Here is a 15253-nt window from a genome sequence, read left to right on the forward strand (position 1 = left end):
CCCCCCGCCGCTCTGCAGCCTGAGCTCCCCAGGCCCCAGGGGCCGCCCCACCCACTGACCCTTCTTTCCCCGCAGGCCCAACGGCGCCCTGGAGTCCTGCTCCTTCGCCCGCCACAGTCTGCTGCAGACGCTGTACAAGGTCTAGGGCTAGATGCGAAGCATCCTCTCCTCGACTCTCAGCCCGGACCAGTGACTTGGGAATGGACTCAGATGAAGGACTGGCCAGAGGCAGAGAGGGTCTTTGTCGCATGTGTCGTGTCAGTCCCCCAAGCGTGTGTGTCGGTGTGGTGCACGTGCCAGTGTGTGCTTCCTGTTGGGGGTGGGGTTTTTAACATCTCCCTGCTGGGCTGGCCCTGGTCCCCTGGAGTGGAGCTTGCCCCAGGCCAAAGGGCTGCAAGTTGCCAGCTGCTCTGCCATTAAACTCACCACCATCTGAGGGCGCTGCGCTGATCTGTGCCTCAGGTTGAGGTCCTGGTGGCTGTCCCACCCACTTTGCCTTCCTTCTTCTCCTGGGCTGTACCAAAGCCTGGAGAGTTCCTGTCTGTGAGCTGTTCCCTCCCTCTGTGTTGTGTCCAGGCTGTGTTTCCCACCCTGCCTGGGGCCACTTGGTGGCTACCTCTGCTTCCTGTCACCAAGCCCTGATCCCGCAGCCACCACAGTCCCCACCATCCATCCGTGTGGTGCTGAGCCCTTGGCGTGAGAGGCAGAGACAACCGTGGTGGGGCCATGGGGTGGTCAGCAGAGGGCAAGACCGCGGTGCCCGTGCCATATGGACAGGACAGAAGCCAGTGGGCAGGCACCAGAGGGCCCTGTAACAGGAGTTGCTTGGATGGTGCTGGCTCTGGACCCAGGGGTCCCTCCCCTGGATGCTGAGAGGATGTCTGCAGCTGGCCTGGGGGCCGAGCTGGAGGGGGCACCTTAACAGGCCCTAACCTGTTCTCTGCCAGGGGCGGGGCAGGGGCAGGGCCCACTGCTGCCTGAGCTGCATCTGGGCTCTCGAAGGACCTGGGGCAGGGTAGGGACAGGGCTAGAGATGCCCTGGACTGTCGCTTGGCAGCCCTGAGAACCCTGTGCTTTTCCTTTCGTGCTGTTTGTGTTCGGGCTGCGCCTGAGGCTCCACAAATAAAGTCGTGTGTGGCAACAGTGGACACTGTGAGTGAGCCAGCCTCAGGACCTCAGTGCCTGGGGTCCCACCTCAGTCTGTGAGGGCAGTCTGTCTGGCCAAGGAATCCCCATGCCAACCTTGTCATCACCCAGGGCAGGCCTCTCCCACCCAGGCCCAGATGCCTCTTCTGCTCTGGACATGCCGGCTCCCCTGACAGCTGGGCGGGTGATGCCCAGGGCAGGGCAGTGACCCGGGGCAGGGGAGCGTGGATGGATCCCTTCTCCCGTCAGTAATGTCCTGAGTTGGGCCTGTTGCCCCTTCCCAGCCCACCTCACCTTTACCCAGTCTGGGCCACAGCTCTGCTGGTCCCTGGATTGCTCCGTTTATGGACCTACCTGAACTAAACACTGTCCACATCTTGCCACAGGCCCTGCTGGCTACACAATCAGGAGCCCCTGGATCTGACTAGCCAGGTCACTTCAAAGGGTTGGCCTGGAGTGGAGGGCACCTCCCTCAGATTCTTTCCTCTCGTGGCCACATGGTGGGAGGACAGCCCAGCAGACCCTCATTACCACTTACCCTAGACAGCAGGTGCACCTGGGGAGCGGCGTCTGCAGAAGCGAAGACCTCTGCGCAAGGCCGTCTCCACGGGCTCAGACCACCCACACTGAGACAACCCAGCTTGGAGAGATGGAGAGGTCTCTCCGAGGGTTTTTTGGGCACAGCATTTCCTTGTTGGCTATGGATTACTCAAATGGCTTCTTGGCCAGGTGGCAGAGATGCCTTTCCCTGCTCCTCCTCATACCGGGTGATATGGCAGGACGCAGTTGGAGGTCCGGCCAACTCCAACCCTACCTCCATCCGGGCCCTGTTGTGAGCTCCAGGGCCGCAGGCGCTGACTTTGGGGAGCTCCCGGTCTGGTGCAGGAGACAAATAACCATGAGTCACTGTGGGGACGGCGGGCAGTGAGGTCAGGGAAGACCACGAGCTAGAGCTGCAAGGACTGGGTCTTGAGGTTCCAATAGGACTCCTCATGAGCGACGTCTGACAGATGGAGGAACTGTGATTCGGGGCTGTGCAGGGGCCTGTCTAAGGTCCTCTGGCCTGGCTCCTTTCCCTCCAGGCCACCCTGGGCTGGCCCTTGTTCCCACCTAAGTGATGCGGGTACAAGCTCCAGCTCAGGCTGAGAAGGGAACCGCAGATCTCATTGAACCTCAGGACAGGCTCGCAGTGCCTGGCTCCTCAAACCTGCACGATGAGGAAGGTCTGATTGGTCCCAGCAGTGCAGGCCCTGACTGCCCCAGCCCCCAATACCTCAGCGGTCGGGGGGGCCCTGACCAGCTCCAGGTGCAGGGAAGGGCCTGGGCCCTCTAACTTGCTGCTTAACTGAGAAAGTTAAAGCTTTTGGAATTTCCCCCCAGACTCGAATGCTCCCTAGAACTACAGCCAACCCTAAGATAGCATTGGTTCCAGGTCCCTAAGCACCACAATTTGAGGGCTGAGATCGTAAATGCCTCTGCCTGGGGCCCCACATGTAAAGGGCCTGGTGCTGACCAGAACATTCCAACTAAACAACTGCCAGCTTGGGTGTAAACCAGCAATCCCATTCTGAAGCTCGGACTAGAAAAGCCCCAGGCAGCCTGGGCGAGGGCACTACTAGCAGTTCATCTGTTAACAAGAACCTGGAAAGGACTCACAGGCCAGTTTTGGAGAGACAGAGCAAGAGCCAAGCCACAAGTGGAATGGTGACAACGGTGGAAATAGCTGTGGTTATGCGTGTGCCACGCACAGCGCGGATGGGCCCGTGGCAGTGACGAGTAGAGTCTTGGTGATGCTGTTAGCAAGGAAGTGCATGTAGACACGTGAGTCTGTGGTGATGCTGTCAGTAGAAGAGCTAAACCCAGCACTGATGATAGGAGTTAGTCCAGGGAAGGCAGGGGACAGGATGGGGTGGACCAGCTTTCAAAGTGATCCAAGTCCATTCACCTAACAACCATATGAAAAAGGAAGTAAAAACACAGGAGAGCATTTTTGATAATAAACCATAATGAAGTCTGCCTATATCAAAGAATGTAAAGCAGCAACAAAATGGGGGGAAAGCAACAAATAGCATAAAACAAAGACTAGAGGACAGACATCCAACTGAAAATTGGGCAAAGGATGTGAATGGGAAGTTCATAGGAGAAGAAACCCATAAAGCAAACCCCCAAAACATTCCACCTCACTGGTAATCAAGGGAGTGTGAAATTTGCCACACGGACTGGCAAATATCGTTGAGGTGACACCAGGAAAGAGACATTTTATACATTGCTGGAGGAATGTCACTTAATAAAACCACGTTAGCAATTGGGCAGATACTAAAAACATCGGGAATGCATGTAGCTTTGGCCCCAAATTCCATTTCTAAGGATCTACTTTAGAGAAACCTGCACATTGTGCACAAGGAGACAAGTAAAGGGCAGTTGGATAAGGGTTACTAGAACATTGAGGAAGAACCTAAATGGTCGTCGGTAGGAGAATGGTTAAACCATAGCATGTGCGTGCAGTGATTGTGTGGCAGTTAATAAACTAGATGCCAAGGCTACCCGCATCCACATGCATGAATCTGGAAAACCTGAATGAAAAAAAGCAAATTGCAAAACAATATACACTGATACATCATAAAATGTATTGCCGTATATTACAGTAAAATTGTACTACCTCATGAAAGTGGTTGCCTTTGGGTAGAGAGGAAGGGGAGAGAATGAGATGGGTGGGAAAAATGGCAGGGGCGGGGGCTTCAACTGACCCTAACCCCACTTCTGGGTATGTACCCCAAAGAAGCAAAAGCAGGGTTCCGATGTCATACAGCCATGCACACAGCAGTGTTAACAGTAGCCAAGCGGTGGAAGCAACCCAGGCGTCCATCAACAGATGAACAAGAAAAATGTGCTATGTATATACAATGGCATATTATTAGGCCATAAAAAGGAATGACATTCTGACACATGCTACAACATGGATGAACCCTGAACCGTTGTGCTAAGTGAAAGAAGCCAGATGTGAAAAGGCAACTAATAGGTGATTCGACTTATATGAGGTACCTAGAATAGGCAAGTTCATAGAGACAAAAAGTAGAAGAGAGGTCACCAGGGCCAGGGGGTGGGGGTGGAATGAGGACTTAGTGTGTAATGGGCACAGAGTTTCTGTTTGGGATGATGAAAAGGTTCTGGAAACAGATAGGGGTGATGGTTTTAAAATAACATTCAGTATATAAAGAGTTTCTAAAAGACAATAGAAAAATCAGCAAAAGGCTAGCATGGGCACTTCACAAAAAGCATATGAGAAGGTCCTTAATTTCATTAGTCTTCAGGGAAACACGTATTAAAATCACAGTGTCACGCCATTGTATCCTCACTAGACAGGCTACCAAACAGGAGATGATACCCAGCGTCAGTGAGGATGTGGAGCAACTGGGACTCTCTTACACCACTGGTGAACGTGTAAATTGCTATAATCACTTTGGGAAACTGGCAGTGTCCACTGAGGCCAAAACAAGCATATTCTAAAAGTAGCAATTCCATCCCTAGCTGTATCCTGACAGAAGTGGGTTGTGCTATGTTTACGAAAAGATGTGCAAACATGATCAGCAGCCAATCCCGTCTGATCTCGGAAGCTAAGCAGGGTCGGGCCTGATTAGTACTTGAATAGGAGACCACCTAGGAAGACCAGGTGCTGTAGGCGTAAAAAAAAAAAAAAAAAAATGGTCAGCAGCACTTCCTGTCAGCCTCATCCTGGAAACAACCGAAATGTGCATCAAGAGTAGAATGGATAAAGAACTGCAGTACATTTCAGAGAGCTAGAGCAAATAATCCTAAAATGTATATGGAACCATAAAACACTCCGAATAGCCATGGCAATCTTGAGAAAGAAGAACAAATTTGGAGATATCACACTACCTGATAGCAAACTATGCTATAACGCTATAGTAATCAAAACAGCATGGTACTGGCATAAATACATGCATCGATCCATGGAACAGAATAGAGAGCAGAGAAACAAATCCACGCCTACACACTCAATATATGGCAAAGGAGGCAAGAATATACAATGGGATAAAGTCTCTTCACTAAATGGTGCTGGGAAAATTGGACAGATACATGCAAAACAAAACAAAACAAAAACTAGACCACCTTCTTACACTGTATGCAAGAATAAACTCAAAATGGATTCAAGACTTAAGTGTGAGACCTGAAACCATAAAACTTCTAGAAGAAAATGTAGGCAGTAAACTCTGATATTGCTAACAGTAATTTCTTTTTGGATATATCTTCTCAGGAAAGGGAAACAGAAAAAATAAACAAATGGGACCACATCAAACTAAAAAGTTTTTCTACAGCAAAGGTAGCCATCAACAAAACAAAAAAGACAACCGACTGGGAAAACATATTCGCTTATGATACATCTGATAAGAGATTAATATCCAAAATATATAAAGAACTCCTACAACTTAACAACAACAAAAAAACAATCCAATTAAAAAATGGGCAGAAGGCCTGAACAGATATTTCTCCAAAGAGGAAATACAGATGGCCAATAGACTTATGAAAAGATGCTCAAGGTCACTAATCATCAGAGAAATGCAAATTAAAACCACAATGACATACATCTCGCACCTGTCGGAATGTCTATCATCAATAAAAGAACAAGTGTTGGCGAAGATGTGGAGAAAAGGGACCCCTCATACACTGCTGGTGGGATTGCAAATTGGTACAGCCACTATGGAAAACAGTCTGGAGGTTTCTCAAAAAATTAAAAATGGATCTACCTTTTGACCCAGTGGTTGCACTTCTGGGTATTTATCCAGAGAAAACCAAAACAATAATTCGTAAAGATCTATGCACCCCTATGTCCATGGCAGCACAATTTACAATAGCAAAGATATGGAAACAACCCAAATGCCCATCAACAGACAATTGGTTAAAGAAGTTATTGTTCATATATACAATGGACTATTACTCAGCCATTAAAAAAGTTAAGTCCTACCATTTGCAACGACATGGGTGGATCTAGAGGTTATTATGCTGAGTGAAATAAGTCAGAGAAAGTTAAATACCATATGACTTTACTTATATGCAGAATCTAAGGAACAAAAAAACTAATCAAAAACAGACTCACAATTTAGTGACGGCCAGAGGGGAGGGGATTTGGGGGGCTGGGAGAATGGGGTGAAGGGTTAAAGAAGTACAAATTAGTAATTGATAGATGGCCATGGGGATGGGGAGCATAGCATAGGGAGTACAGTTAGCATCAATGAATCGCTAGGTGGGGAACCAGAGCGGGGAGAGAGCAATCAGGGGGATCATTCTATAAACTACATGAATGTCTAACCAATGTACTGTATACTTGAAACTAATAATAAAATTTAAAAAAATAAATCGTGGTATAGTGAGGTGCCAGCAAAGCAAAGGTGGGAATGGTCAACCCAAGCCGGAAGGAATAGTTCAGTATTGACATCGTTTAGAATTTCCAGTGCATGACGATAAGAAGCAAACCAACTTTAAGTCAGTCCCATTGTATTTAAATTCCCTGCGGATGATGCTCCCCCTTGCTGTTTACACCTGGGCGGATTGCTCTCCCGCCTCGCCCCTGTGCCACTGTCATGGAACATTTACAGAATGGAATGCTGGGATGCTATAGAAAACGGAAAGTGAACCGATTTTTAAAATATGGATCACCAGCGTTGAGTGAAAAAAGCCAGATATAAACGTTCGCACTGTGATTCCACTGATAAGGAATTTGCTAAGAAAGTTGTGTGTGGTGTGGCACTATTTCTGGTTAAAAAAAAAAAAATCAAACAAAAAAAAGCCAAATGGAGTCACGAAAGATGCAATTTCATCGGAAACACAGATCTGAAAAATAGGATACAGAGATATTTGCTATGGTCTGGATGAGCTACTTCATTTTTTAAAATGCACATGTGTCCAGGAGGTAACTATCTGTATATTTTTTGCAACTTCGTAAAAGCAAAAACTTGGAGGCAACAGAGATGAATGGCCAAGTTGAGACGTTCATACCATGGAATACCATACAACGGACAAATGAATGTGACTAAGAATCAACTTGGATCGCTCCCAAGAATCTGATATTGAGCGGAAGAAAAAAAAATTGCAGAATGTCCTATGTACAGTATTAAACGATGTAAGTAAATGTATAAGAAGCACAAACAGAAAGGACAGACTTAACCATTCTTGAGCACCTACTATATGCCAGGTGCCTACCTGAACCCCCACAGCAGCCCTCTGAGCTAGTTACTAACAGTATGTCTTTTTCACAGAGTAGGAAACAGAGGTGCAGCCTCACCTAGGGTCCCACAGCCAGAAGTCCCGCAGCCCTGAAGGCCCCTGCCTGCCAGGCTGGCCCCAGAGCTCGGCTGCCCAGACCAGGCCATTAGGCCTGGGCTGAGATCCTGAGCTGTGCTGGGCAGAAGTCCCTGTAACTCCAGCCGCTGCTCCCGCCCCTGCCTGCCCCTCCTTCGCCTCAGCTCTGGCTGGGCTGCCCACAATACCTCCCATTCAGCTCTGTCCCCACCGCCAGGCCTGCAGGCGCAGAAGGGGGCTCCCGCCAGCATCCAGACGCCGGCCTGTCCCTTGTGCTGCACTTCGAGGCCGGGCTGGTGGTGCGAGGTGGCATGGAGGGGTGAGTCTTTGGGTACTGTTGTGCCAGGGGTCTTAGAGAGCCGAGTGGCCGCAGGCAAGCCCCTGCCCCTCTCAGGGCCCCGGAGAGGCTGGAGGACAGGAGCTCTGGGGTCTGCCTGGGCACTCTCCAAGGGGTTCCCCCAAAATAGCTTCTGAGGAAGGTGGTGTATGGGAGTGTGGCTGCTCCTGTGGGCCAGTCCCTCGCGGGGCTTGTCTGAGAGTTCAGCAGCCCTCTGAGCCATGGACATTTGTCCCTCAGGGATCTGTCCCCGACCCCCACAGCCCCTCTCCCTGGCTCACCCTGAGCCTCAGTCTCACCACAGACTGGAGGATGCCACCAGCCCCAAAGCAGGGGCTGGATCCTAGGACCCTAAGGAGACTGAAAAACGGATGGTGACAAAGCAGTGAACAGAAATGTGGGAGGCTCAGGCAGGGGCCCAGCCCGGGGATCAGAAAAGGCTGCTCAGAGGCCCCGACCGAGCTGAAAACAGAAGGAAGAGCTGGACGCGTCAGGTGTTGCTGGCAGCCAGGAGGGAGCACTGTGCTCATGGGGAGCCAAGGGCCACACGGAGCAGTTCTAGCGCATTCCTGGTGGGGAGTCAGGAGCTGGGACGTTCCACGGGCAGTGGGCAGTGAGGAGGTGCTGGAGGGTTTTCAGCGGGGGTGTCAGAGCCTGTCTGTGTTTTGGAAGTTCTCTGGTGGTCGGCGGTGAGCGGAGCTTTGGGAAGGCCAGGGGACCCCCTGTGGCAGTGGTTGTCCTAGTGAGCAGCAGGCAGTGGCTTTAGTTGTGATGTGAAGAGGTCCAAGTGGGTGACAGATAGATAAGTGTGTGTGGGGGGAATTGGATAGGTGGGTGGATAGGCAGGTAAATGGAGAGACCTTGTCCAAAGCACAGCCCCAAACCCATACCCTCAGTTTCCCCATCCAGTCCAGGCCAGGTGGGTGACATTAAGATGAAGGAAAGACAACAGGAATAAACAGGAAAGAGGCCTGAGCTTCCAGCTCATCTGTCATCTGACCAGACATTAAAGCTCCTCAAGGCTCTGGGACTTCACAGTACCTGGCCCCTCAAATCTCACCCCACAACCCAGGCTGGGCCTAAATCCTCCCCTCTGGCTGCCAGGCCGTCCTCTCGAGGTGGTTGCCATCATGCTCCCTGCCACCGTGGGACTGGCACTGCATCTGTCAGGAACAGCTACTTCTCTTTCCACCACCGACCTCGCACTGGGAGGTCCAGGCCTCCCCCTGGACCCGGGAGCCTTACCACAGCCTGGGCACAGCCTGAACCCCAGTCATTCTCTCATTTAGCAAGGCCCCACTTAGCGGCTGGGCAGACAGCCAGGGGATGCGCCAGGTCGCCTTTCTGAGCCTCGGTTTTCTCCAGCGTCTAACAGGGCAATAGAACCTCTGTGTACAGGTGGGAGGGGACGAGGCTCAGGGCAATGACACATTCCCCGGGGCAAAAGAGGAAGATGGCCGAGGGACTCTGGGGACTGGAGCCAGGGCTCCACGAGTGCATAGTGTGGGACGCTTGCCCCTGTGAACAACAGACCCCCCTCCCTCCCTCTCCAGGCCCCCGAGCATCCCCTTGTTCCTGCTGCTTCCTCTGCCGCTGCTGCTGGGCCCAGCTTGGCACGCAGCTGCCCAGCGGTGCCCACAGACCTGCATCTGTGACAACTCCAGGCGGCATGTGTCCTGCAGACACCAGAACCTCAGCGAGGTGCCCAACGCCATCCCCGAGGTCAGCAGGGTGAGGGGGTGTGATGGCGGGAAGGACATGGGAGGAGCCTGAGCTGGCACGGGAGGATCTGCCACTGCCTGGCTGGGAAACCTTGAAAAGTCACTTTTTCTCTCTGAGCCTCAGTCTTCACATCTGTAAAATGGGAATGATAACCAACAACAGGGAAACAATCTATTTAAAATCCTATGTGACTGAGGAAAAAAATCCTATGTGATTGGAACAAGTAGATAACCTATAAATACTGGATTAATTACAGACTCTGTGGCAGGGAACGGGGGTCATATATGGTCTCTGCTCTATGGAGTTAAGAACTAGCGGGAGAGAAAGTAAATGGTCAGTGACAATTCAATGTGAAAAGTGTTAGAGTGGGGGATGCCCGGGCAGCAGGAGAGGAAGGCTTCCTGGAGGAGGTGTCAGTGAGCAGGATGAAGAGAATGAGGCGAAGGTGAGGGGTGAAGAGTGTTCCAAGAGGGGGAACTTAGCAAGAGCACAGGTCACAGCCCCTGTGCTGCTCAGCCCCCCCTCCCCTCTCCCCGCCCAGCTCACCCAGCGGCTGGACCTCCGGGGCAACGCGCTGAAGGTGATCCCTCCAGCTACCTTCCAGGACCTGCCTTATCTGACCCATTTGGACCTGCGGCACTGCCAGGTGGAGCTGGTGGCCGAGGGTGCTTTCCGTGGTCTGGGCCGCCTGCTTCTCCTCAACTTGGCCTCCAACCGCCTGAGCGTGCTGCCCCAGGAGGCGCTGGACGGGCTGGGCTCACTGCAGCGGCTAGAGCTGGAGGGGAACATGCTGGAGGAGCTGCGGCCAGGGACATTTGGGGCACTGGGCGCACTGGCCACGCTGAACCTGGCCCACAACGCTCTGGTCTACTTGCCTGCCATGGCCTTCCAGGGGCTGCTGCGTACCCGCTGGCTGCAGCTGTCCCATAATGCCCTCAGCGTGCTGGCCCCGGAGGCGCTGGCTGGCCTGCCCGCCCTGCGCCGGCTCAGCCTGCACCACAACGAGCTGCAGGCCCTGCCCGGGCCGGCCTTGTCCCAGGCCCGCAGCCTGGCCCGTCTCGAGCTGGGCCACAACCCATTCACCTACGCTGGCGAGGAGGACGGGCTGACGCTGCCTGGCCTGCGGGAGCTGATGCTGGACCACGGGGCCCTGCAGGCCCTGGAGCCCAGGGCCTTCGCCCACTGCCCACGCCTGCACACCCTGGACCTCCGCGGGAACCAGCTGGACACTCTGCTGCCGCTGCAGGGCCCAGGGCAGCTGCGCCGGCTGTGGCTGCAGGGGAACCCGCTGTGGTGTGGCTGCCAGGCCCGGCCGCTGCTCGAGTGGCTGGTGCGGGCACGTGTGCGCTCGGACGGTGAGTGCAGGGAGCCCCAGCGCCTGCGAGGCGAGGCCCTGGATGGGCTGCGGCCCTCGGACCTGCGCTGCCCTGGAGATGGGGCAGGGGAGGAGGAAGAGGAGACGGCGGCCCCGCTCCCCCGCGCCCCTGCCGGTGCGCGGGAGGAGGAGGAGGGGGCCGCCCAGCCCTGCCCGCGCGCCTGCGCGTGCGTCTCGGAGTCCCGGCACAGCAGCTGTGAGAGCCAAGGCCTGCGGGCCGTGCCCCGCGGCTTCCCCAACGACACCCGGCTCCTGGACCTGAGGCACAACCACTTCCCCTCGGTGCCGCGAGCGGCCTTCCCAGGCCTGGGCCAGCTGGTGTCGCTGCACCTGCAGCACTGTGGCATCGCGGAGCTGGAGGCTGGCGCCCTGGCGGGGCTGGGCAGCCTGCTCTACCTCTACCTGTCGGACAACCAGCTCTCAGGCCTCAGCGCTGCCGCCCTGAAAGGGGCCCCCCGCCTCAGCTACCTGTACCTGGAGCGCAACCGCTTCCTGCAGGTGCCTGGGTCTGCCCTGCATGTCTTGCCCAGCCTCTTCTCCCTGCACCTGCAGGACAACGCTGTGGACCACCTGGCACCTGGGGACCTGGCAGGCGTGCAGGCCTTGCGCTGGCTCTACCTGAGTGGGAACCGTATCACACAAGTGTCTCCCGGGGCTCTGGGCCCAGCTCAGGAGCTGGAGAAGCTGCACCTCGACAGGAACCAGCTGCAAGAGGTGCCCACCGGGGCCTTGGCGGGGCTGCCTGCCCTGCTGGAGCTGCAGCTCTCGGGGAACCGGCTCAGGGCCCTGCGAGACGGAGCCTTCCAGCCTGTGGGCCGGTCGCTGCAGCACCTCTTCCTAAACAGCAGTGGCCTGGAGCAGGTGGGCCCAGGGGCTGGTGGCCGGAGCGGGTGGGCCCAGGGAGTAGGGGTGGAAAGGCAGCACGTAAGCGTTCACTCAACAAACACTGCTGCCTTTGCAGTGCCAGGCCCGAGACGGGCATGGACACTCTAAAGTCAGCCAGACTGCGCCTGCCCCCAGGGAACTCAGGCGTGTGTGACAGAGCAGGCGGGATTCAGTGCCACAGGGAGAGGTGTGGGTCCATGGGTCACCAACTATTGTAGACTTTGAGGGCAGGACGGAACCCCCAAGAAGCTTTGCCATTATTGGGGGGTGGGTTCAGGCAAAACAGTGAGAACTATGAACTGGGGATCCAGGTGACTTGCAAAGGGCAAGTGCTTTGGCATCAGACCAACCTGTGTTTCCAGCTAAGCACTGCCCTTCCTGCCTGGGCCGTCTTGGGCTCCCCAGTTCCTCCTGCTGGGGGGCCTCCCTACCTGGCCTGACAGGAGCTCACATCTGGGCATGGCACCTCCTTGCAGATTTCTCCTGGGGCCTTCTTGGGCCTGGGGCCCCAGCTCCAGAGCCTACACCTACAGAAGAACCAGCTGCAGGCCCTGCCCGCCCTGCCTGGCCTCAGCCAGCTGGAGCTGGTGGACCTCAGCGGCAATCCCTTCCACTGTGACTGCCAGCTGCTTCCACTTCACAGGTGAGCATCCCCACACAGATCCCCAGCCGGGGACCCACAGCTGCTCTCAGCCCAGCCCCCAGTACCTCTCCAGGCTGCCACATTGGCCCAGCTGAGCAGCTTTAGGGGGCGGGGTCCTGCCAGGGCCAACTACCCTTCCTGGGGGAGCCAGCGTGCATGGGCTTGGGGTGGACTTCTCTGAGCCCTGAGCCCTAAGCCTAGTGAGGAGAGACTGAATCAGTGTGCGTGGGCACTTTACATAATTACATGAGAAAGCAACGAGGACCTGGAGTCCCACAAAACCGGCCGAAATCCAGCTCTGACTTGGGCCATGTAACCTCCTGAGTAGGTCCTTCTGTAAAGAGGATGACAGCAACCGTGCCCGCCTCATGGCGGTGGCTGGAAAGAGTTATGTTGACTTAGTGGTGTGTGTAGGTTGGATCACCAGCCCTCCGTAACTCTTACAGAAGGAATCTGAGGGTGGCAGTGATTTGCTCAGGTCACGTCATCGGTGAGCGTCCGAGCCAAGACTGTCCCCAGGGTCCGCTATCACGCACTAGGCACCCCTGGCCCAGATTCTCAACGACCTCTGTGCTCTCCTCAGAAAAGCTCAGCACGGCAGGCTCCCCGACTCTCTTCCCTCCTCAGGTGGCTCACTGGGCTGAACCTACGCGTGGGGGCGACATGCGCCAGCCCTCCGAGGGCCCGCGGCCAGCGGCTGAAGGCTGCAGCTGCTGTCTTTGAAGCCTGCCCGGGCTGGGCTGCCCGGAAGGCCAAGCGGACACCCGGGGCCAGGAGGACCCGCGTACAGGGAAGGCGGCAGAGAGACGAGGTGGGCCACGAGGCAGGCGCGGGGACCTTGGTGGGGCACAGGTTCTGAAGCTCCCGGGTAGCACTGACGTGTCCGTGAGACCCATCCTGTTGTCACAGTGATTACTGGATCTCTGTGGTCTCAACCACTTCCCACCCTGACCTCAAGGGTCTTGCTCGTCCCTGGGTCGGGAAGAGCCGCTGAGCGGGCGTGCCGTTGGCGCCACCACCACCTGTCCACCCGGACAGGCTGGACTTGACTCTGCATCACTGCACCGCCTCATTATGTTCCCCATCCTAACAAATCCATTCACACTCAAATCTCAGTTAGCCCCTCCATGTGGGTGCCCATGCTATGGAGTGAGGGCATGTGGGGGGTCCGCGGGGGCAAGACCAATCCTTAGAGGAAAATGAGGACAGAACAAGTGAGCACTGGGAAGTGAGGACTCTGCCTGCTTCTGGACCTGCCCTTTAAAGGTTTGGGGTGTTTGGGGACCATCAGATGGTGCACTAGTTCCCCAGGGCCACTGGAACGAAGTACCACAAACCAGGGAGCTCAGAACAGAAGCGTATTGTCTCACTGCTCTGAAGGTCAGAAGTCTGAAGCCAAGGCGGGGCCGAGCTCCCTCCAGTGGCTCCAGGGGGACCCTTCCTGCCCCTGCCGGGTCTGGCGGCCCCAGGTGTTCCTTGGCTTGTGGCAGCACAGCTCCAGATCCTGCCTCCACCTCCACATGGCATCTCGTATCTCTTCACATCACTTTCCTGCTACATTTTTGTGTGTCCCATTTTCTTAAGGACACAAGTCACTGGATTAGGGCCCACCCCAGCGACCCCACTTTACCTCTGTGAAGACACTATTTCTAAGTAAGGTCTCATTCTGAGCTATGTCTTCTTTGGAGGGACAGGATTCAACCCACAGCAGTGCTTCTCATGGGCGCAGGGTGGGAGCGAGGAAGGAACCCCGTGCTGAAGGCGAAGTCTGCCTTAAAAGCAAGACCTGGAACTGGTGTCAACGACAACAGCAATGTTAACGCTGGCAGTCGCATGGCACTTTCTGCCAGGCACTGTGCCAACAGCAGCGTCAGCACGACCCCCGCGTCAGCTCAGCTGGGAGGGGGTTGGCGGCAGTGCATGTGTACACTTGGCTCGAATAGCTCTAATGGGTCCACCTCCAGAACAGTGTTTAGTTCAAAGGGTTCCCCCAACACCCGCCCATGGTGGCTATGGCAGGAATTGGGACATCTCAGACCACTCCACCCAGCCACCCTTTCTGACATGGAGATATTCCACCTAACACCTAGCCCTGAAGTTCTAGATTTTTCATTTTTATTTTGTTGAAAGTGGCAGCTTCCTCCCAAGAACACAAAGGAATAGAAAGGTAAGGGCCCTAAGCCCTGGCTCGGTAGGGTGCTGGGCCATGCACACCTGTCCTGACGGGTGCTGGGCCATGCACACCTGTCCTGACACCCTGACGCTGGCGTCTGGCACGGGGAAGGCGTTGAGTGACTCAACGCAGTATTAGCAGTAACATGGCCGACCAACCTGGCCTTAAGGCCACTGCTGTCGCTGAAGTTGTAAACATAAGGAACCAAGTTACTAGACCTTAAGGCATCTTCCCTTTTCTCATCTGCAAAATGGAATCAACATGTACCTTGCAGGTCCCCTGTGGAGACAAGATGAGCTCTGGGAACGTGTACAAACCAGTACCTGGCCCATGAGTCTGTCAGAAACGGCAGTTCCCTTCCTAGTCCCTGAGCAGAACCGAGGGTCTAAACTGGGTGACAGAAAAGATGTGAAGTGCACGGGGACTCCCAGCTTCTGGGCTTGGTCGTGTGCACTGAGGAGCCACTGCCTGTCAGAGGAGAGAAGGGTGGTTTGCCCCACCGCTGAGGATGCTGTCAGCACTATTCAAGGGCAATTGAGGCACAAGGTTTCCCATCTCAAGTGAAAATGTCCCAGGGGTCAACACTTCCATCTGACAAATCAAACTGACCTTTAGGCCTCAGCACGATACTTATGTACTCGTCCACATCATACA

At 54.8% G+C, this 15253-nt stretch overlaps 2 protein-coding genes and 1 long non-coding RNA gene across 3 annotated transcripts in view; 2 read left to right on the forward strand and 1 right to left on the reverse strand.

Annotated features, from left to right (window-relative positions):
* The window catches only part of RANGAP1 (Ran GTPase activating protein 1), a 24140-nt gene extending 22992 nt beyond the window's left edge, over positions 1-1148 (forward strand). Inside the window, exon 14 of the mRNA XM_023535918.1 lies at positions 822-1148. Coding sequence (XP_023391686.1) covers positions 822-922 — 101 coding nt within the window. The 3' untranslated portion in view covers positions 923-1148. The remainder of the gene's footprint in view (positions 1-821) is intronic.
* A 711-nt stretch (positions 1149-1859) lies between these two features.
* Positions 1860-13461, forward strand: CHADL (chondroadherin like). Its single transcript, XM_023535902.1, has 6 exons — positions 1860-1978; positions 7682-7783; positions 9355-9523; positions 10065-11759; positions 12260-12426; positions 13054-13461. The coding sequence occupies exons 1-6, from the start codon at positions 1860-1862 to the stop codon at positions 13283-13285; spliced, it is 2484 nt and encodes an 827-aa protein (XP_023391670.1). The 3' UTR covers positions 13286-13461.
* A 1058-nt stretch (positions 13462-14519) lies between these two features.
* On the reverse strand, positions 14520-15247 carry LOC111745026. The gene is made up of 2 exons (XR_002782467.1): positions 14671-15247; positions 14520-14640 (listed from the first exon to the last, which is right to left on the reverse strand). It is a non-coding gene; the product is annotated as an uncharacterized LOC111745026 (long non-coding RNA).
* Positions 15248-15253: the final 6 nt, after the last annotated feature.

Source organism: Pteropus vampyrus, unplaced genomic scaffold (genome assembly GCF_000151845.1).
Source record: "Pteropus vampyrus isolate Shadow unplaced genomic scaffold, Pvam_2.0 Scaffold145, whole genome shotgun sequence".
Taxonomy (NCBI): Eukaryota; Metazoa; Chordata; class Mammalia; order Chiroptera; family Pteropodidae; genus Pteropus; species Pteropus vampyrus.

Excerpts from the sequence above, each read along its gene's own strand:
- CHADL (XM_023535902.1), top strand. The coding sequence starts at position 1,860 with ATGGCTTCTTGGCCAGGTGGCAGAGATGCCTTTCCCTGCTCCTCCTCA. Across the intron at positions 9,524-10,064 it reads TGCCCAACGCCATCCCCGAG|CTCACCCAGCGGCTGGACCT; the intron begins GTCAGCAGGGTG and ends CTCCCCGCCCAG. Across the intron at positions 12,427-13,053 it reads CAGCTGCTTCCACTTCACAG|GTGGCTCACTGGGCTGAACC; the intron begins GTGAGCATCCCC and ends TTCCCTCCTCAG.